Raw genomic sequence first — 22,608 nt, forward strand, 5'->3', positions numbered from 1 at the left:
CCTCCTATGGCTGATGTCTTTGCAAATTCTTTGTTATCCACATGCTCCTCTATCCTTGACGCTGTGGCACCTATTAAAGTTAAATGTCCTAGAACTCATTCTCAACTTTGGTTAAACGACTCTACACGTGCGTGTTGCCGAGCTGAGAGGAGGTGGAAAAAAGAAAAGCTCCCGGTATCTTTTGACATTCTACGTACGAGCCGTCTGAAATTTCAATATGCTGCTAAAATGGCTAAAGCAGCCTTCTTGTCAGACATTATTGTGACTAATGGACATAACCCTCGAACGCTATTTAAAATCTTTAACTCAGTGGTCAGTCCATGTCCTGAAATACCGAGGGTGTCCTCCCCGGCTCTCTGCGCACAATTCTTAAATTATTTCACAGATAAAATTTCATCTCTTAAGTCTCCACACTCTTCAGTGGTAAGCCCTGTTTCCATCCCAGGATGTTTATCAACTTTTAATCAGTTTGAGCCATCACTCCCTACCCTTAAGCAAATAGACTCTGTGCACCTTAGCGTATGCTACTTCCGGTGGGGAAACTCCTGTAGGGCGCTTCGTTTCCGGTGTGATACTCGCTCCTTGTTTACGGACGTTTTTTCCAAAACAAGTCAACCAAATGGATGAATTAAGCTGCGATTTACATTTCTCGAGATGTCTTGGGCATTTACGGAATATATCTGTAGATGATTTTTATCCACTTGTCAATATTGTTCCCCCGTGCCTCAGAGCAACAGAGAGAAAGGATTCAAGTTCTATATTTCTCAGTATTTGTATACAGCGGTCCCTTGTTTATCGCGGGTGTTATGTTCTAAAAATAACCCGCAATAGATGAAATCCGCGAAGTAGCCAGCTTTATTTTTTACAATTATTATAGATATTTTAAGGCTGTAAAACCCCTCACTACACACTTTATACACTTTTCTCATACAGGCATGAACAGTTTCACACTTTTCTTTCTTGTTTAAACATTCTCAAAGTTCAAACCTTTGTAGAAAAATAAGTCCAGTATTATAGAATGAAACCAAAGATCAAACCCTGTTTTCAGGTCCAGAGCATGGGAATAGAGCAGCTGTGAGAGAATTCAACATTAATGAATCATTAATGAATCAATGAATCAGAAGTCCAATTTTTTGAGCGATGGTTATCTTCCTCTGCCTTTTGGGTGCTACCGCAGGTGCCTTTGACGGTGTAAGATGTCTTGTCTACATTGTTGTTTGTTGGGGAAAAAACATACAGTACAGCACTTCAGAGTCACACTGCTAGCAATCGATGCAGCGATTCTGTACTGTACAGGAGAGACATCACGGAGGAGATCGACAATGGTCTGCAGCCAATCAGGACGCAGAACACAATTTAATGTGTAGAACCCCCCCCCCCCCAAAAAAAAACAAAGCTCTAAAAAAATCTGTAAAAAAGCGAGGCCGCGAAAAGTGAACCTGCGAGGGACCACTGTAATTTTGAAGGTAAGTCACAACATAACCTTCGTAAATACTAACGTATAGAAACCCTTACCAGCAATCATTCATTTATTTTTTTGTGGCTTTTTTTCACGGTTTGTTGACATGCTGTGTAGGTGTGTACTTGACCAGCTGATATCGACATAACGGGGGAAACATCTGGCTTTGACTATTGTTCACCTGTAGTTTGAATGCTGAACATTTGCCTTTTTAAATCATAAGAACTGTCACTATAGAGAGATGTGCTTCTTAATGCAAACGATGTGTCTTCTTTTGCATTTTGTAATGCAGTTCTGCTTGTGTTGAGTGATGTAAACAACCGATCGATCTAAACTCTTTAAGCGTCAAAATTGATAATTTGATTGTTTTATGACACAGTAATGGTGAGTGTTCCCACCTTCTGCTCTTTGTAACTTAACGCGATCTTTCTGTTTTCGTGTTTTGGACATGATTTTGGAGTACATCTTCGCAGTAGCGATTGACTGCAAAGTAAAGCTACCGGAAATATACAACCCTAAATCCGGTCTTAAAACAGGAAGTTAGAGTTTTCTCGTGCACAGGGTCTATAGTTGAACAACTGAAAAATACCAATTCTGTACACGATATCCACCCATCTCACATTAGCAAGGATGGTTTTAATGCAATTGGGCCTAGTATTCTATCTTTAATGAATTCATCATTGTTTTCTCTCGTCTCTGTCCAAAATCTCAAAGAAGATAGTTCTATCTCAACTGAAGGCCTATCTGGACGCAAATAACATCAGTGATACATTTCAGTCTGTCTTTCAACCACGTCATAGCACTGAAACAGCTCTGCCGAGAGTCCTTAATGATCTTTTCCTAATTGCCGACTCAGGACGTTCCGCGGTCTTAGTCTTATTGGACTTGTCCTCAGCCTTTGACATGGTGGACCATAATATTCTACCAACGAGGCTAGAACATACAGTGGGCATTAGAGGTAACGCCCTTAACTGGTTTAAATCGTACCTTTCAAACAGGTCCTTCTCTGTCACTCTGGGTACCTGTTCTTCTTCTGTTGCATCTTCCTGCTGTGGTGTGCCTCAAGGCTCTGTGTTGGGCCCCATATTGTTCTCACTGTATATGCTACCTCTAGGCTCTATCTTTGAAAAATACAACATCTCATTTCATTGTTATGCTGATGATATACAAATTTACTTCCAGCTAACTGATGGTGTCGCACTGTCACTGCATTGCTTCCTAGAGTGCATGAGAGAAGTCAAAGAATGGCTTTTGGGCAACTCCCTTATCTTAAACGTAAAGAAAACGGAGATTGTGGTGTTTGACAGTCATATCCCCCCCGGGGCCAACTAGCTGGATCCCTTGCCACTTTCTTCTCTGACACTGTTAGCAATCTAGGTGTTCTGATGGATAGCCCTTTCAAATTTGATAAACAACTGTCCTCTGTAGTAAAATCTAGCTTTTACCAACTGTGTCTTATTTCTAAGGCTAAGCATTATATACCGCACAAGGATCTTAAAAGGTTATTCATGCCTTTGTGACCTCTAGATTGGACTACTGTAATTCCCTCTACTTCGGTCTCCAATCTGCCCTTCTCCATAGATTGCAGCTTGTCTAAAATGCTGCGGCACGCCTTTTGACTGGAACCAGAAGGTTTGCCTCTATCACCCCTGTCCTTGCTGATTTGCACTGGCTCCCTATCAAATACCATATTGAATTTAAAATATTGCTACTTACCTAAACAATACTGCGCCTAGCTATCTGGTTGAACTGGTTGATCATCAGCCCAATTACTCTTCGTACAGCCTAAATCTCGCCGTAAGACCATAGGTGACCATGCATTTTCCTTGGTTGCATCTAATTTGTGGAACAACCTTCCCATTGCTATTTGCACATCCGACTCCATCCAAACATTTAAATCATGACTAAAAACTCACTTATTTAACCTTGCTTTTCCGGTTAGTTAATGCATGCATCCTATACCTCACTCCAATACTATCTTCATTTTACTTAGTTACCATTGTATTTATCCCTTCACTTAATATCCATGTGTTTCTATTGATTATGATTCGATATTTATACCTTATTTAACTTTTATTCTTGCGTAATTAATGCTATTGACCTGCTAGCATATTCGGGACATTATTAATGGTCTTTTATTATTCATGTTTTAATCTGCTGTACTATTGTGAAGCACTTTGGTGTACCCTTGGTCTTTAAGTGTGCTATATAAATAAAGTTGTTGTTTATTTAATCCATGCTGTTATAATTTGGGTCACACAAGAATTTCAAAACTTAATAAATAAAGTTTCTCTTATCTCTTATCTTGTGACGGCTGCTCAGAGAAGTCCTTCCGGATCAGGTTTACTGCCTTGCTAACAAGAACACTCTCATTACTCTGGCCTAGACTTCGGTTTTATTTTACCCTCTCTACTCTAGTTTAGTGAACCAGACTGTCTCCGTGAAGCAGACCTGGAGGATCTGTTGGGGGTTCGAGGCTCACAGGGGGGTTGAGGGCCCAGTGCAGGTTCCTCTTGAATTCCTGCTGGTCATCAGTGTGGATCAGCTCAAACACACTCTGGTGCATCACATCAGTCTAAAAGGACAGAGAAGAAGAATTTAAAGGTCAGGTGGAACACAAGTCAAATTTTAAGCCTAATTAACTTTTTTATTTTATACAGTAATGCAGACCAAAGACCCCATGAGTAAAGGTGGATGTTTTGGTGGAGCAGGCACTATCAGGAGGTACCCTGAGGGGTGCGCTTGATTCCGTTTGCCTTGAAGTGGAGCCAAGAGAAATCAAGTGTCACTGCGACTTTGCTTCAAAGAGCTGAATCTCAGCCAGAGACCTGCTGCGACTCCAATATCTGTTGTCCAGACCCGCCACAACCTGGCTTTGGACCCCAGTGAAACAACACTCCACCCTCCTCCCACTGTGGGAGGGGTCAGTGCGGGGTCACAGAGAGGAATGTTGACAGGTCGAAGTGTGACATGAAATGCGTTTCAAACATCAAACCAAGAGAAGGAGTTCATATCATACAGCCAGTACTGCAGCTGATGAATGGATGTTACCTTCACTCTTATTATTTATCCTGTAGACAAATATGTGAGAAAGCAGCTAAAAGAAATAATAACACCAGAGAAAAACCAACGTTGTTTCTCTAGTTTACAGCAATGAACTACATTCACATTCAAAATATAATTACTTTGACCCAAAGATTTCCCAGCTAGAGTGTAATTATGACACTTCCCATGATAGTTAGTTACAGAAACTAAATTTTGTCTTTGGAAGTCACGAGGAATAACATGCCTGCGTGCAAAAATATTTAGAGTATGAGGATAAAATTCTGCATAGCATCATTAAAAATGAGTGAAGTTACAAAAAACAAAGCAAGTGATAATTCAGAAGGAGTCAGATGGGAGGAACTGATCTTTCTGGAATAACCTGAGAGGATATGAAGATGACTGTTATTGTATTTCCTTGCGTTAGCCTGTCAGTCGGAGATAACGAGTATCATGGTGGTGTTTATCGACTTTCTCTGTTAAGCCAGACTTTCTGCTTCCGGCCTTTCACGCATCATGTGTCAGGGTATGGCTGCATGGGAGGTAAGAGATGGACTCAGCGGACAAAAAGTAAACTCAAAATTCAGCTTTAATGCTGATTGTTCACAGGAACAACAAAAAAAGACCAAAACCTCTGCAGGGCTGAAACCAGGAAGGACAACAACAAAGGACAAGTGGAGACTCGGACAATAAACACACAGGGGAACGAAGCCCGGGGAAAACCGGTCGGGAATGAAACAAAGGAAGTTAAAATCAATACAGGGCACATGAGACGAGAGACTACCAAAATAAAACAGCAAATAACTATACATCCAGATAAGATCGAATATACAATTTGACAAAACTAAACAAGAGCTAATCAACCTAAAGTGATTTAAACTAGAGACAAAACAGGGAACCAGTACCAGGGATTAAACTGATAAAAAGAAGGAAATAAAGCATTATTAACAGAAACTAGGAACATTAACCCATTAACGTTACTTTGTAGTACACCCATCACAATACTGAGACCACCCATACTTCTTGAACAGGTAAATAGCTAAAAAACAAGAAATAGCAATAGCATGTTAGACCAGGAAGTAGAAACAAACAGTGAGGAGATCAGGCACAAAGAATATTAACAACACCAGAACAAAAAACAAAAAAAAAAAAAAACAACTTACAAAACAAAACTCCACAAACACATGATAAAAACCTCAGGACTGATTCTATCTGATAAGTCAGAGGATCCTCTTTTTATTTTGCTTTTATTTTATAAGAGCAGAAACTTGTCTAACACCCTCTGTGAAGTGAGCTTCGGTTTCTTCCTTCAGGACGTGGGAGTACAGTCCTGTAGCTTTGTGGTTTTATATCTCACAGGATGGGGTATGGATTTCCTTCTCCATTTGTTGTATCATGCTTATCTGTTGATGACTCACCGACTGTGAACCAAATCTACTTATAAGTACAAATAAAGTAACCTGAACCTAAGACTGCTCCTGAGCACATGGGGGTTAACTTTGGCAGGCCCTGGAGCGAGATATTTCATTCTCTCTGCTAATTAAACCTCAATTGTCTGCACTCCTTCATAACTTGTGTTGCTGGTTTTATTAAGCCCAATGGTTGTCCTGTCACATTGTGTTGTGCATGTTATGTAGGAAAACAAATCTTCCTCATGTCCCTCAGCTGTGTTGTTTAATCGTGTGATTGGGGTCTCCTGGGTGTCGCCCTACGTTGGCTTGTTTCCAAACACTGCACGTGAGCAGGAACGGCAGCTTCACCCCGGATTTGAGCTTGTTTGGTAAACGCAAAGTGACGGGCCTCAGGTGGATGGGGAAGTGAGGGGTGAAAGGTCACGTTCACACCCCGATCCATGAGTGTTTATTTACAGTATGCTCACATACACTGTGTGAATATCTAAACCTGCAGGCCAGATTTAGACGCAGATAGAAAGACTTTGGATAATTTGATAATCGCGTTGTCCAGAATGAGATTAGACTGGACGCAGTGTCGCCTCGTGGTGAAGCCAATTGGATTAAACCTCCCGTTCCATATGTGCGCTTCCTTCAATCCTCTTGCTGCTCTCGCAATCTACTTCATCTCAAGAAAATAACCAAAGGCAAAAAGAGCAGGAATGACCAAACGAGTGGACAACAAGGGTCACTCAGAAAATTTCCAAATTTCCACCAAACTTCAGCATCTTCACTCCAGGGCCTGTCCTACTTCTTGCTGGGATTCTGCTTTGCTCTGTACCTTTATCTGAGTCGAAGCTCCAAATGGTTCATTCTTCAAATCTGTGCTTTGATAAATAAAATTCAGTTTTTTGAATTTGAGGATGTGTTTTATAAGGTTCTGTAGTATCTTTGTATACAATGCTGAAAAACCCAGCGTCCACATAAAAGCAAAATAAAGACATACAAACCTCTTGAGGTTTACTTTTTTGTACTTTGCCATCACGTTCTTAAGAGTTAACAGATTTGTTGACTGATACCATTACCTAGAAACAAGGAGATACAACACTCTGTCTTCTTGCTGTAACCATAACAACATCATGTAATCCAAAGTCTGACCTCGGTTTAATCATCAGTTGTAGGAATTCGTTACCTGATGGAAGCCGAGGTAATCCTGGATGGTGTGAGAGCAGAAGAAGATGATCCCCTCAGCCGTGACCACCAGAACGAAGCCGTTAAGGGCCTGTGGAGAGAAAACCTGACGATTGTATCATCTCACTGATGGTGATCACGTTTGTGATGTGACCTGATAAAACAGGAATGGGTCAGCGAGGTAAGTTTTGGATAAGTTTAACATACTCAAGATGCTGACATTCTTATGAAGCCACTGAAAAATATTGTACAAAACAACTTTCATCCAGCATCTGATATTCCAACATGATCTCAGCCAACAGTGTTCAACAGTATAACTAAATATATGAATGAGTTACAAACAACAACCCCACCACCCCCGACTCCATACAGCTACCATGTAGTGCAGTCTATCCACAGAGTTCAAAGTTGGACATTTTAAATGCGACAGAGTCACTTTTGGAGGCAGCCTCTAGTGGCCACTAGAAGAAATGCAGTTTTAGGTACAGACGCTGCAGCTTATTTAAATCTTTCGCCTTCACATGTGCTACCCTTAGTGTAAAAAAGATTAACTGAGAGTCCCACACTCATTTCGCTCATGGCCTAACCCACCATCGCCCAAGGACACCGTGTGTGGAACTGAGACACTCCAATAGCTTTTACAAAAGTGCTTCATTTTGCACTCTGAGACTAAGAACGACCTCCCTTTTGTTCTGTAATTATATGGAATAATCTCAGCAGAAAAGCTGCTTTCTAGAAATTTCATAAATTACATTTACAATGTCATTTAGCTGGAGGTAAAAGACAGAGCAAATTAAGACTTCTGAATCTCAAACTCCAGCTCTGATTAGTTCATAGAGGACCAAGAAGAGTAAAGGCTGCAAAACAAGAGCGAGCAGAGAGGAAACAAGCAGGGATGAGACTTCTCCCCGGGGCCTAGAGAGAGGCTGGAGAGGAGAGGATGTCAGTTCAAAAAGAAGTCATGTGGCGGAGGAGGAGGTTGGAGGAGAAGGAGGTCACTACTGAATGACTAACACCTCCATCATTGCTCCTCCTCTCCCTCCTCAGAGCCCCAGGGCACCGTGAGGAGGTGATGACACGGTGTCCCGACACTGTCGAGAGTCACAGCGGCATGCTGCCAGCATCCGCCCGCACCTCTCCGATGAGGACCAAGATGCTTGCGACCTCCGCAGACACAAAGTCTTTATATGAACGGACACGCATGCAGCAGACGTCCCCGCTTTCCGCACGAGTCCCCGGATGGGTTTCTAAGACTCGGATCACTGCTGCTGGGCCAAAACTCAATGTTTGCTTTTGAAACCTCTTTGAAAATCCATTGCAAGATGTCAAAAATGCATTAGCATCAGGCCCGGAACGAGACAGGGTCTCTCAGCTGCTGAATAATTCACACTGTGGAGGCAAGCGGGGAGTGGGGGGTCTCACTTGAGGGGGGGGGGGGGGGGGGGGCTGCCAGCAACCCAAACTCTGATTTCTTCTAATAAAACCTTCATCCACCCAACTGTCAGTTCTGCTTCCCTGTAATCAGCTCACAGTTGATCATTATTTTTGCTTTAAAGACTGTCCTTTTAATTATACTGCCCCCTTTACATTTTTACAAATACCGAGTGCCCTAATCCTTTTAAATAATGTATTCTACATTTGTAGGATACATTACATTGTATTATACAAACTGTGAGTGTATTGCTAACTACAGGTTTAAAATAAATGCACTGGTCTACAGTTTAGACTCACAACGATCAGCTGCAGGTATATTAGCGACAGATAAAGAGGGACGGCTGCAATTTGTACAAGGAATGTGTAAAAATTCCCCTTTCAAACTAAGAGCAAAGATATTTCCCACGAGTAATAAATAATAATAATAATAATAATAATAGTACAGCAGCTGCCAAACATAATTGGATTACAAACCTGAGTCCAGCTTAAGTGTGGGAAACCAGTAAGTGTAGTTTTAACTATTCACTTTTATCATATGGATCTACAGTTTTTACTTATTTTCTGTCATGTATCACATGTTCCAGAGCTGCTCAGAATTCAAATGATGAGGTCAGTATATGCACAAATAATCCCCCTAAGACAAAAACTCGGGATTCAGAATGCTCTAAACCCTCAGTCTCCCCTAGTTTTTCTAATCTTGGTTCTTTATGATGTCATAGGGAGCAGATTTCCCTACTGGCTATGGAGGTTCTCAGTCATCCAGGTCATGGTGATCTAAGGAGCTTGGAAAGAAAAGTGACTGGACTTCTTTAATCAGGTATCTGAGGCCTGGTGGGAGTCAAGAAGGTCGTTGACCCACTTTTGATCATGTCCCTAATATGATATCCCTAATATCGTCATCTCAGGTACAGAAGTCCCATGCATCTGCTGTTCAAAAGGGCCTGTTTGTGAGGGACAGCCAATCAGAAGAAAACTTGCTTAAAGGGGAGGAGCTAAAAAAGCTCACTTCAGAAGAGGAACTGAAAGGCTACGAATAATAAGGATCATTTTGAGCTGTGAATGAGGAGAAATGAGGAGAATACACCTGTTAAAAAAAACAGATGTTAAAATATTAAACAGAATAAAATCTGTATCTGTGCAAAGTGTGCAAACACACACACACGCACAGTACACAGTGGAGTGGCACACGTGTTCTGTGTATAAATATTTACAGTAGCTTCTTCTGTCTGCAGGACGGTCTCTGTCTCCAGAGACTGAGACCGAGTGTGTTTGCGTGTGTGTTCGTGTTATAAATGTTTGTGCGTTCCCTGAAAGACGACAACCCAGTGGCAGCAAGCAGTGCCAACAAAACACAGGAGAACTGTGTGTGAGTGTGGGAGTGTGTGTGTGTGTCTACTCCAGCCTCAAAGACGAATTTAAAGCTTCGCCTTGTCTAATCCGACCCTCTCCTCTTCCTGTTCTGTGCAGAGTGCTCTGAGTCGGCTGTCAGTCCTCTTTATCTCTGCTCCCGCACACACAATCAGCACTGGGCTGTGTGTGTGTTAGATTCAGGGCTATACTGTGAAACATCCAAGAATACTTTAAATGCTTTTAGTTTATTTCCACCAACACACTTTGTTCGTCTTCACTTCAATAATAGATGCCCTCACCGGATCTGTATAATTCATGGACTGCTGTCTGTAATGGAAGAGAGCAGTTGAAGACAGGAAGGTTCAGCCTTTCTCCTCCTCTTCATTGCTGCTGCTCACCGAGCCCTTGGGATCAATGCATTTATCAATAAACAGATTGAGGTCGGTGAACTCTGTGTTAAAGTCTGTCTCTAAAATTATCTGCATTTTATAACTTGTCAATTCAGACTTTTATTCTGAGCGCCCTCTATGGGTTATATACCAGTACCAAAGACACTGAATAAAAATGTCAGCCATCTACCAGAATGACCTCCAAACATTGTCTTTTCTTGAGGTCTAGTTTCGGCTGTTTTGCTGAATCAAAAGTTTTGCTGACGCTGAAGAGGTACATTTCAGGTATGTCCTGTTACATAATGTGTGGACTACATTGCCGAACTTGCTAGTAGCAGAAGGTTTATGTTTCACATCATCCTTTAATCGACTGGAACAAAATGAAACAAACAAAATGGAAAGAAGAGCCATGTTGACACCTACCAAGGGCTGGGCGATATGGCCTAAAATCCATATTGCGGTTAAATTTGAAGCGTGTGCGGTAATGATATATATCGCGATATATTCTTTTCTTCTGTATACCGTATCTTCTGCACTATAAGGCGCACTTAAAATCCTATAATCTGGTGCGCCTTATGTATGAATTCTGGTTGTGCTTACTGACCTCGAACTGATTTTATGTGGTACACAGCGCTCAAAAATCTGTCAAAAAGTGTTTAAGTATGACTTTCGTAAGCTACAAAGCCACACCGCTTGATAGATTGTCGGAGCATTACGGCTACCGTAGTCAGGAGCCTCGCAGAGTAATCTGGGTCCAAAACTCTGTCCTCAACACTCCCAAAGTCAAACGAACACTGCGGCATCACTGAGAGTTAAAAACTGTCTAAATACTTTCTTCTTTAATAAAATGATCAGCATCCTGCTTTATCAGGTGTAACAATCAAGTTTAACATCAGGCTTCCATGAAAACAGAATTTATCCATGGAAACAGAATTTAGAAGCTAGCAGGAAGTTAGCTCGCTAGTTTCCACCCAAACATCATATAGCATGTTCTGACTGAGAGATTTATGAAAAATTAAAACGTACAGCTCTGCCATCGCTTCCAACATAAATGAAGACAGAAAACTACACAGCAGTGACTTTTATAGAGTTGCTGAAGTTGGACTAGCTGGTATATAATGATGTGCTATGTGATCGCTAGCGACACAGCTATGTTAGCATAACATTAACACAGTGAAGCTGGAGGATGAATGCTAACTTTTTTCCACTCTATAAAAGTTAACGCAAGGGTTCCTGATGGTTAGGGACAAATCGCATGGCAGGATGCTGTAAATGGAGCAAATTTCAGTCAGGAGAACAACTGAGATAATCCATCCACAATACGAGGTTAGTCATTAATATACTGCAACAACAAGGGAATAGAGCAGCTGCGAGAGAAATTGACATTAATGAATCAATGGTACGGAAGTGGAAGAAGCGCAGTTTTTGGCTTTCCTCATATTTCAAAACGTACTTCATCTATTTGCTATTACTGTCGCCCGGCATAATTTGCAGATGATATTGCTTGCAGCCGCTGCAATGCTTTTGACCAAAACAGGCACAGCTTGATGACATCATCAACATGCGCTATCGCGGTAGAGCAGTATAGTCAAAATCTCTACCGTTGGCCAAATTCATATCGTTTCTACCGTATACCATTTATACCGCCCACCCCCACACCTACTACTACTGTATTTACCATTAAACACCTTTCAGTTGCTTACTTGCAAAGAATAGCCACAACAGATGGGATTACACAGCTCTCACAGTAATTTGTGTCTCCTCCTGCTCTAAAACTGATTATCTTTTTAGGTGAATATGTTAACCACAACTCTATGGAGCCACATAAAGGTACTGTAATACAGTTCATAGGTTTATAAGGCGACACCGTCCTGGATGGTCAAGATTGGCATGCAATAAATGAGAAGTCAATCAAATGTCTTTGGATTAGGAAAAACAGCTAAATGTGCATTTAATTTCTTCTCTGCAATAATCTGATCAATTGTTTTTGCATTCAAAAAGACAGGCATGATGGACTAACAAGTGTCTAACAACAGTTTAGTCTTTGCCATCATAAAGCAGGATTCTCACTATGACAAACACTCGGAATAACGCTTTTTGGAACAAGAAAGCGGATGGTTTGAGGAAAGAGTAGAGTACAGGAAGTCATCTGGAATGACCACAGGTTATAGTCCACAACTATCAGCCAGCTATCAGTCACCTGTAACACAGTCCTGAGAGCCCAGAAAAGACCCTTTAATTAACATTCACACCTCAATCTAAGTAACCTTAATGATTCATGGGATTACAGGGTGGGGCAACAACTCACAAACATCCCCTGACATGTCCTAGAGTGTCTGGGCCACCGTCAAGGCGACAGTCCTTGGGATAGGGAATCGAGTTCGAAAATGTGACCTTATTTCCGGGATACAACCACAAAGGATTGTAGGTAAAAGTGGCTAGCGTGCACGGGCTATTACAAGACAACAGTCACACAGAGATAAACAGGGGGCAAATAAAATGCAAGTAGGGATTAAAACAGCAGAATGAATGGTTACCGGTGCTGGAAATGCTAGCGCTTGATGCAGTGTTTTGATTTTGCTGCTGCTCGTACCTACAATGCAACGCGCACATGTCACGTGGTCTGTCGATCTCTATACCCTTGAGCTTTCAGAACTAAAAAGAAACATCTTTAAAACTTAACGAAGTCGAGATGCCTTCAACTCCAGCACTTTAGACCACCAGGATTTGGAGGACTGAAAACATCCAGACATGTTTTCCTGTATTTTAATTTTATCATTAATTATTTAAAATAGTGTAAAACTTCCCAAAATGAACTAAATCTATAAAGAGATTGTAAAGAAACAACTTCTATGACTTTATATCCTTTGTTGTGTTGACAAGATATCCTGTTCAAGTCACACTAGGCCTGGACTGTGCTGTCGTGCAATACCAAATTTGACCAGAAGACAGTGCAGTGAGTCAGTGTTTATTTTGTTTGTTTTTTTTATTTTATTCTGTTTTCGGCATCTTCTTCCCGCCCAATGGTGGCATTTGTCTCTGACCCTCATCCTCCATCTTTCCTGTGCTAATGTGCTTGTGTTAGCCTAACCATAGAACTGTAGCTAGCCACCAGCTAGCACACTACTATATATAAACTAGCCCAACTTCACTAACTTTCCAAACGTTGCTATTTAGTTTTCTGTCTTTCTTTACACCCAACATTATAGAAATGCTGTGTTTTGTTTTAGTGCTAAGTTCTATCTCGCACATCCTCTCTTTCATTGATGTCTGGATGTTAAACTTTAACCCTTTAAGACCTACCATAGAACCAAGTCCGCAAGAGCTTATATTATATTTTTACATGCTGTAGTGCCATTTTTGGGAGCATTCAAGTTGCTATACATCAATACAACCATTACAGCCTAGATTTTAATAATATGTCTGCATTAAGTGCATAGTGATTACATAAATTGCAAAAAAGTGCAATAAACTACAAAAAAATTGAAAATCGTTTTTGTTTTTTTAACATATATTTCTAGTTAGAGAAATTTAAGAGGCTTATCCCTCAAAACTGTAAATACAAAAAAGTTGCACAAAATAGTTTCCCACCACAGGAAATTTATTTTGAGTGCCTTCATAGTTTTATTTTTGAAATACACCAATTTTTATACACTGCAGGAAAAACAAAAATAAATATTATGGTGCAAATTTGCAAAAAAGCAGCATATGCATCAAAATAAACTATTTCCAGCAGTGCAATATGAGTCCTAAGCATCCCAAAAACGACACAGAAAGTCATAAAGTCAAACATAACTTTTTAAAACACCAGTATATGCTCATTGAGGCCCGGACGGTAAAAAACTACATTTCCGCGAAAATAACGTCACTTCCGGTTTCGGCCAGGTCATGGCGGACATGCGATAGTTCGGTCTAATCCAATGTAGGAAGTGTTATGAACAGCTGATCGGATCGGCAAAGCGTGTTTCTGGAATATCATGTTTTTGTTGCTGCAAGCGCTTTTTATGCAGTTTTTGCAAAGCTATATGTGGAAGGAAACTGTGACCTAGGACAAGCTGATGGCATAAGATGTAAGTACAACTCCTCAGGTTTCATATGCAAAAAAAAATTATTGCGCTAGCTAGCTACCGGGATTTAAAAATAGTTACGCAAAACAGAGCGTGTCTGCTCCGACCGGTTTTAAAGGGTTAACACTGACCATTTTATTGGAGCTAAAAATACTTGGACCATTTTTAGCTATTAGTGGTGTCTGAGTGTTTGTTTACTTTTGGGAAGTGAAGGAACCTTTGGACCTGGAAATATCCAGTGTGAAAACGAATTTTCCCAAAACACTGAGGTAAGCTGATGTTATGGAGCAGTATTATTAATTTTCAGTGTCTGTGTTCACCTTAAGTATCCTGAGCCCCTTATTCAATTATATATATATATATATATATATATATATATATATATATATAATATATATATATATATATATATATATATATATATATATATATATATATATATATATATATATATATATATATACATATATAGGGATGGGTACCGGTATCCGGTGCCATGATGGCACCGGTTCTGACATAAACGGTAGTAACCAGACCGAAAAGCAGCGCACATTTCGGTGCTTTATTTCGGTGCTTTTTTTCCTGAGCTGTGATACACTTTCTTCTTCCTTACATTTGTATTGGCGGTTGGCAAACAACTGAAAGGTGCATTAGCGCCACCAACTGGTATGGAATGATACGCTTTAGATTCTAGCCAATCATTTTACGTTCCGAGGATAGTAGGCGGGTCCAGGTACGTACGTTCTTTTAGAGCAAAGCTACAGATTAAAAATGCCCAAGGCGAAGCGGTCAAAAGTCTGGCTGTACTTCTCAGCAAAATATGCAAACTCAGCAGCCTGCAACAAGTGCTTTAAGCTGATACTGTGATACTGTCAAAGGAGGTAACACCTCAAATCTGATGAAACACCTGGCGCCGCATAGCGTTCTTTTTTAAAGCCGAGAAATGCGCCGTATTTGATAGCTTGTTGCGAGACCTCACACCGTGCACATCTACTGCTTGTGGGTTGCCTGTTATCGGACCTGGAGTTAGCAACATCCCCCAAAAACCTGAAGAGGAGAGTCCTGGCCCCTAGCCCTGCCAGTGTAGCAGAAATGATGACGGATGATGATGCAGCAGCAGCTGTTCTTCTCTGCATCAGTAGCTTAATGTTGTTCGTGTGTAATTACGTTGAGTAGGCTAACCACGTTATTACATTAATGCATGTAAGGTGAACTAGCAAACACCATCATAGCTACATGTGGCTGTCTTCTTGTTTGATGGCAGATACTCCCTTCACCCTGGCCAAAAAGGCTAAAATGACCAAAGAAAAAGTGGAAAACAGCTAAACATAAGAGGATTTTGGACAAAGTTTGTGTTTTTTCCATTGTTTAAGCACTGCTTCCAGCCAAGAGTGATACCATATATGCCCTATAGCTGCAGAAAAGGCTAACATTGTTATCTTTTTACAAAAAAACAGCTGAACATGAGACGTTTTTGGACCAATTTTGTGTTTTCCATTCTTTAAGCACCGGTTTGAGCACCATTTAAGCACCGGCACCGTTTCAAAAGTACCGGTTTGGCACCGGTATCGGATAAAACCTAAACGATACCCATCCCTATATATATATATATTTTAAATAACTTTACCAAGTGTAGGGAGTAATAACAGCAAAAGTGTGAGATGGAAGTCATGTTCGGTTAAACAACAGCTCACTGTGGCAAAGTGAAACTCTCGAGTGCACATCCAAAGGGGAGATGTCACCGCTGTAAGTCAAGGAAAACAAGCCATTTGTCTCCGTGTCCTGCTGTGCAGAGCAGTCTCTCCTCCACCACAAGGTTTCCACTGACCTTATAAACCACCAAGTGTGGACATTCTCTGCATGATGCAGCGAAAAAAGCCACAAACTGAGAGCCTCAGAGGCACACAGTTAGCAGTGGCACCGGTGAAAAAGACTAGTCGAGCTTTAAAAACCCATGTTGAGAAACACATCTATTTCTTCTACAGTTATTAGATGGTTTTAGAGGTTGGCCGGATTGATCCAAACATCGATACCAACGATGGTATTGGTACTGAATCGATATGGTTATAAATAAATTTAGGTGAAAAGAGGGTTTGGCTCAACTTAAAAGTGACCCTTAAAAGTTCCCTTATCATCAATCATGCTTTTCTTTCTTCCTTTTATTTGATTCCACTGAAATTTAGAATTCATTGTGAACTCTGCATGGCTCCTGCTTAAGTAGCTGATTTGCTGAGAACTTACTCTATGTGACTGGGGCTATTTAGCTGTTCCACACCTTTAAATTTCATATCCACAGGCGACCACCTTTTAGGCAGTAGCTCCTAAAGTTTGGAACAGCTGTTTTCCATCTGATAGGTTGGCCATAACACTGGTTTTGCTTTTAATTCCGCGATGAAGGAGAATCTATGTTGTAAAGACATAAACTTCACATGATCTCTAAAAACTTCAGGCCATCTGAGCACCCAAGTCTGAGGGGTTTTCTGGGAATGGTGATGCTATTTTGTCTGTTTTGATATCTTATCTTTAAAATAATCTTCTCTAGAGCAGGTTAGGTCCGCAGCTTCAGAAGTGTGCCTGAGAACTCAGGCTTAAACCTGAAGTCTGAGTGCAGGTTTCAATTCAATTCAATTCAATTTTATTTATATAGCGCCAAATCACAACAACAGTCGCCTCAAGGCGCTTTATATTGTAGACCCAACAATAATATGTACAGAGAAAAACCCAACAATCCAGGCTTCTGGATTTTTTTTGGAAGAATTCTATAACATTACAAGACTGGTAAAATTGGGAGTTATTGTCTTCACATTCTCAAGAAAATACCACAACCTGAACTGGGCTTCTTTGGAGCAAAGTGCAATAAAACAGATGGATGTCAGCAGGTAAAACATGTCTGGCTCTCACCCACCTGAAGAAGCAGCTCCCCCTCGGGTATCTGGACCTCTGTAGCTCCCGTCGTCTTGCTGGCATTGTTGTGATCGCTGCTCCTGTTCGTGCCACTGGATAGCCGGTTCTTCAATGCCACTGCAGAAACAAAGGGGACAAGTTAGTGATGACCAGCAAAGGTCCGGGTAAACCAGGTCGAGTAATTCAGGAACAAAAATGGAAAAAACGTTTTGCGTTTAAATTTATCCTTTGCAGCTGCATCCCGTAGTGAAGAAGCCAGAGGGTTTTCAGGAGCTTTGTTTTAAGATATTTTTACAGGAAGGCCAGTGGGAATAACAGCTTTACAGAAAGAGACAGAATGACAGAGGGGGATTTCAGGACACAGCATAGAGGGAGTAACACCTTAAATGAAGGTGTGAAGAGGGAGAGAGCAACACCTTAAGGAAAGACTGTTTTTACACATGAACTTTGGATCATTTTGGGAGAATCAGGCTGGGATAGTGCTTAGTGTGTCATAACACAGTTGTACTTCCTCAGATGCAGCACAGAGCAGGAAAATGTCTGCTTCAAAGACATTCTCAGAACTGCAAATAGTGTGTGAACTTTACATGAAGGAACTGCCATTATAGAGGGTGGAGGAGGCAGGACTGCTGTTGTGAAAAACACATATGAGGTATGGAAATGTTGCCTAATTTTAGCTAGAGAATAAACCAAAGCAATGATGGCTGATTTCTTAGTTTTTGCAACAAAATTTTAATATTAGACAAAAATAACCTGACTGAATACAAATGCAATTTTTAAATGATGATTTCATTTATTCAGGGAAAGGATATCCCAATTTACCTGGTCCTGGGTGAAAAACCTAATAACTGGTTGTGCCACCCTTGGTAGTAACAACTTCAGAGTCCTGAGACCAACCATGGAAGATGGTGTATTATGCATGTGTGTGTGTGTGTGTGTGTGTGTGTGCGCGCACCCCTGAGGAGAAAATCTGTAGCAGGTCAAGTCTGAAGGAAACAAAGAGCTTTTCTGAAGCACCAGTGGAAACCTTAACAGAGGAGGAAGTCTCTGACAATATAGAGGCCGGAGGTTGGGACGGTCAAGCGGTTTCTTCTGATCATGATCCAGACGCCTCGCGAGATTTAATAATGCTCCATCGTACCTCTTTAATATCACGAATGGAGTGGCTATGTTGACCAGCCCTCGGTGGTAATGCACAGCATGATGACCAAACACAAACCTCGGCATAGAGCCATTAGAAAGTTATGATTTTGGATGGAAACAACAGCAGTCTCTGCTGAATGAGATCCTCTTGGTTATTATCTGATCCAGTTACATTTCCAGGATCACTTCACAGGGATAGGAGCCACTTTAAACCTTTAACATACTTCTAGTATTGTCAGCAAAGAGTTGCTTAGATTAAATTAGTATGACAACATTGTGCTTTGGGCCTTTAATTCAAACAGCGACTCCTCAGGGAGCTGCAGCCAAACCTTTGTCTGCTGATGACTCACACACAAAATAAAGCCTGTCGACCATCAATTATTAAGAGCGAGACAGGGTGGAAGGGGGTTTTTGGACCCTGACGTCATGACTTTGAGCCATTGGACAAAAAACACCCCGAGGCAACCATGAGGAGGAGGAGAAGCGACATGTGTTTGCAAACAGAGGTTGATGAAGATTCACAGAGGTTTCCTGTGAAGACCGAAGGACTTCACAGGAAACCTCAAGAGGTCCTCACTCGAATAGACACTGCAGTATGTGCACAGAAAAGTTACAGTAAACAGGAACGCGATATTATCATAGTAACACATCAGTAACTGAGGGAGTTCACTTGGCTCTACCTGCACCTCAGTTTCCAAACAAGACTACAAAAGACAAGGGTCATAAGTGAGTAACTGCTTGTTTCTGCTGTTTATACAGTAGCATCTACACTCACTTTACTGCTCCAATGCCTTTCAGTCAGTTAGCAAGTTAGTTCAACGTGTGCTGCTAAATATTGGCTCTAAAACATTTTGTAGCCGCTTTACCCCACTCTTCTCATTGTATTAGAGTGTTTCATACTACCAGGCATGTCAAGAGTATATCCCTTTAGTGCTTAGTGTGTCATAACTGATACATACAGATTTTAAGATTTCTTTATAATCAGTGTGATGTCCCCCCAAAACCTAAATACATTGCACAATACATTGTTAAACAATAAATACTCCCCCAAAATTGTAGAGATAAGTTATGTAGCAAATACGATGAAAGCTAAGATTGAATGTTTTTTGGTTAACTCGTCAGAAGGTTCAATAAATGCTCGAATCATTGACTCATCTGATGAATAATTTGGCTTGCAGTGGCAAAATGTTTATTAAACTAGAAAAACACCCAAGAATGTTGCATTTTACTGTGTGAAATTGTAGTATTTTATTATAATACTATCAGGTATCAGTAGGGTTGAAGGCAGTGCTCTGTACCTTTTACGGTACCAAAATACTCAGTACCGATTTGCACTAAATAAAATTTTGGTACCCGAGCACATCTGGGTTAGAAGAAGAAAAAGAGTGAGACCATGTGATGACTCAAACCTGAACAAAAACTCGATGCAGGCAACACTAGGCCCTTCAAAGAATGTCTGTGTGAATGAGTCTTGTACGAACAAATCTCAAAATAAAGTAGAAAATCACTTATAGGTACTAGTAAGGTAGCTGGATAAGCAGTTTTATAAGTTTTATGATGGTTACGCTGACATTTCTTATCAGCATACTATTTATGGTAAACAAATATGTTATGTCGGACGATATGTCTGAAATGTTAGCAGGTAAATGGTAAATGGACTAGTTCTTATAACTTTTACTATTTAATATTTTAGTACACAAACACCAGGAGACTGATGCTTACATCATTTACATCGTCTGACAGCAAAATGTTGTAAATAAATAATAAAACACAGAGAAGTATGGACTTATTTTGTTTGAGAAAACTTTGAATTTACTATTTCAAATGAAGCAAAGCACCGGAAACAGTACCAAATTCCACACACTGGTACTGGTTTTGGTTTAGCTGCTTACCAAGCTAATTACTTTTTATTTGTATTTAGTTTTAATCTTTTATTTTCATCTTTAAAAGTACTGAAAGTACAACAAGTACTGTTTGAAAATGAAGGATTTTTCCACATTATGTTTTATGGATGTTTTTCCATGTGTTTTAATTTCCATGGATATTTACAAAATATCGATAAAGTTCAGTAAAAAACCCTGATATTTTTATAGGCAGAAAATAACCAGGACATAAAATGGTAACACTGACACATAAAAATTCAAGAATCCCACGGGTGACATCACAGTGGCCATGTCCATCTTTTACATACAGCCTATAGTTTTCAGTTGTAAAGACCTGTCACATTAAAGTGTATTGATAAATGACTAAAAGATCCTTTTTATTGTATTGTTTCTACCATTTATGATGACTTAACAGCTGGTTTTTGGACATACAACCATCTTCTTGGATGCTTATTCAATGATAGCAACCATGTGCTTGGAGGTCCAAGCTCTGACAGACAAAATACACAGTAGGGCTGGGCGATATGACCCAAAATTCATATCTCGATATTTTTTAGCTGGATGGCGATATAAGATATATATCTCGATATTTTTTTAAAGCCATAAGTTAAGAACAAAAAGAAAGTTCTTAGTCACACTGTGTTCCAGATGTCACACAGGCATTTTTATTTACATATAGCATAGAGTTACATGAAGAAATTACTCAAAAATAAATTATCAGCATTTATTAAATAATAATGCTCCATGAATAAAAGAAAACAATGTTGTTTTTGTGCATAACAAAAAGCTCATAATTGTGCAGTCAAAATGTAAACTAACACATGCTGAGCATAATAACAAAGACAGATTTCCCAGCTGCTCTGTTCCCAACTTCTACTACGTGACTGACAGCCTTGAGTTTGAAATCCTCTTTATGGCCCTTATACACACACAATACGGTAATAGTAGGTTGACGCACAGTACGTATCACTCCGCGAGGCTCCAGACTACGGTAGTCGTAATGCTCCGACAATCCATCAAGCGCTGCAGCTCCGTAGCTTACCAAAGTCGTACTAAAACATTTTTTTTGACAGATTGCTGAGCGCCGTGTACCACCTAAAATCGGTTTGCGGTCAGTAAGAACAACCAGAATAGCGCGCTGTCAACTTTTGAGAAAATGAAAGGATTTTAGGCCATGCAGCCCCTGTGGGCTGCATGTCGTTAGCGTGGTTAGCTCGTTAGCGCGGTTAGCTCGCTAACACGTTGACGCCGTCCAGCCCCACAACTCGCTACCGGAGATTTGTCGTGTCCATCTTGTCACTGCCTGCAGGTGAAGCTATGGGGGAGGAGGGGGAGTTGTGTTCAGTGAAGGAGAGGCGAGGCCGAGTAACGTTGCGCAGAGGCAAAAGTGGACGAAAGAGAGGCAAACTTGTGGCTCCACAAGTATAATTATAACGTAACATAGACTATATCGATATAAAGGATATTGTCACATCTTATATCTCGTATGAAAATATATCGATATTTTTTAAAAACTCGATATATCGCCCAGCCCTAATACACAGTACTTTTAAAGCTTTCTGTCAAAGTAAGCTATAAAACAGTCTACTATTGACTTCAGAACATCAGCTCCTTCACCTGATCCAGAAAACTTTGTTAGAAGACTTGCACAGAGCTTCGGCATCAGTTCACAAAGCTGTATGTGAGCCTGAATATCTGAGAGTCAGTGGATTTGTTTCTGACTTTAATCCAGGCAAAGTCGCAATCGTGCTTCCAGGTCCAGCACTCAACAACAAGCAAACACAACAACTGTGAGGTTGACCTGCAGCTAAGACGACCAGCTGACAACAGAGGGATGACGACGCAAATGGTGACCCCATCTAATCTCATCCTCCTGCAGGCCCACGTTCACAGAGCGAGCGATGGAAATGAATTTTTCAAAGGTTCAGACGAGTGCAGAGGAGAGCACCTCCCTGGAGACAACAGAAGCAAAACAGAGAGCACTGTCTGCAAACTACAATGTGTTTGTGGGTGTGGGTGTTAAATTTTTATGAAGGACCTCTGCCTTCTCTAAAAACTGCAAATAAATCAATTTTACACTCGTCCCAAATGTCGCAATCTAAAGACCAGATCTTGTTCCATACATTCAGAAGCACCAGTTTTATAAATTTTATAAACAAGTTTTATTATTTTATTATAACAAGTTTTTATTATTAAAATGTTACTCAGGTGTTAAGCCACTTAACAGTGACCATGACCTATCGGCAGCAGATAAACAGTATGTGAAAGTCATGTCCTAAAGAAACAGGAACAAATCCATTAAAGACCTGACACAGGACCTAAGAGATCCATCTGGACCTTCAGCTGATCATCTAC

At 40.6% G+C, this 22,608-nt stretch overlaps 1 protein-coding gene and 1 long non-coding RNA gene across 2 annotated transcripts in view; one reads left to right on the forward strand and one right to left on the reverse strand.

The window, feature by feature from the left end:
- The window catches only part of LOC146491657 (aryl hydrocarbon receptor-like), a 57,327-nt gene that overhangs the window by 23,195 nt on the left and 11,524 nt on the right, over positions 1-22,608 (reverse strand). Inside the window, exons 3-5 of the mRNA XM_085152597.1 lie at positions 17,229-17,344; positions 7,085-7,174; positions 3,911-4,034 (exon numbers count right to left, since the gene is read on the reverse strand). Coding sequence (XP_085008723.1) covers positions 3,911-4,034; positions 7,085-7,174; positions 17,229-17,344 — 330 coding nt within the window. The remainder of the gene's footprint in view (positions 1-3,910; positions 4,035-7,084; positions 7,175-17,228; positions 17,345-22,608) is intronic.
- LOC146491658 (uncharacterized) lies at positions 354-1,369 on the forward strand. Its single transcript, XR_014872550.1, has 2 exons — positions 354-594; positions 1,139-1,369. It is a non-coding gene; the product is annotated as an uncharacterized LOC146491658 (long non-coding RNA).

The sequence above is a fragment of the Neolamprologus multifasciatus genome, chromosome 23, assembly GCF_963576455.1.
Source record: "Neolamprologus multifasciatus chromosome 23, fNeoMul1.2, whole genome shotgun sequence".
NCBI classification, from domain to species: domain Eukaryota; kingdom Metazoa; phylum Chordata; class Actinopteri; order Cichliformes; family Cichlidae; genus Neolamprologus; species Neolamprologus multifasciatus.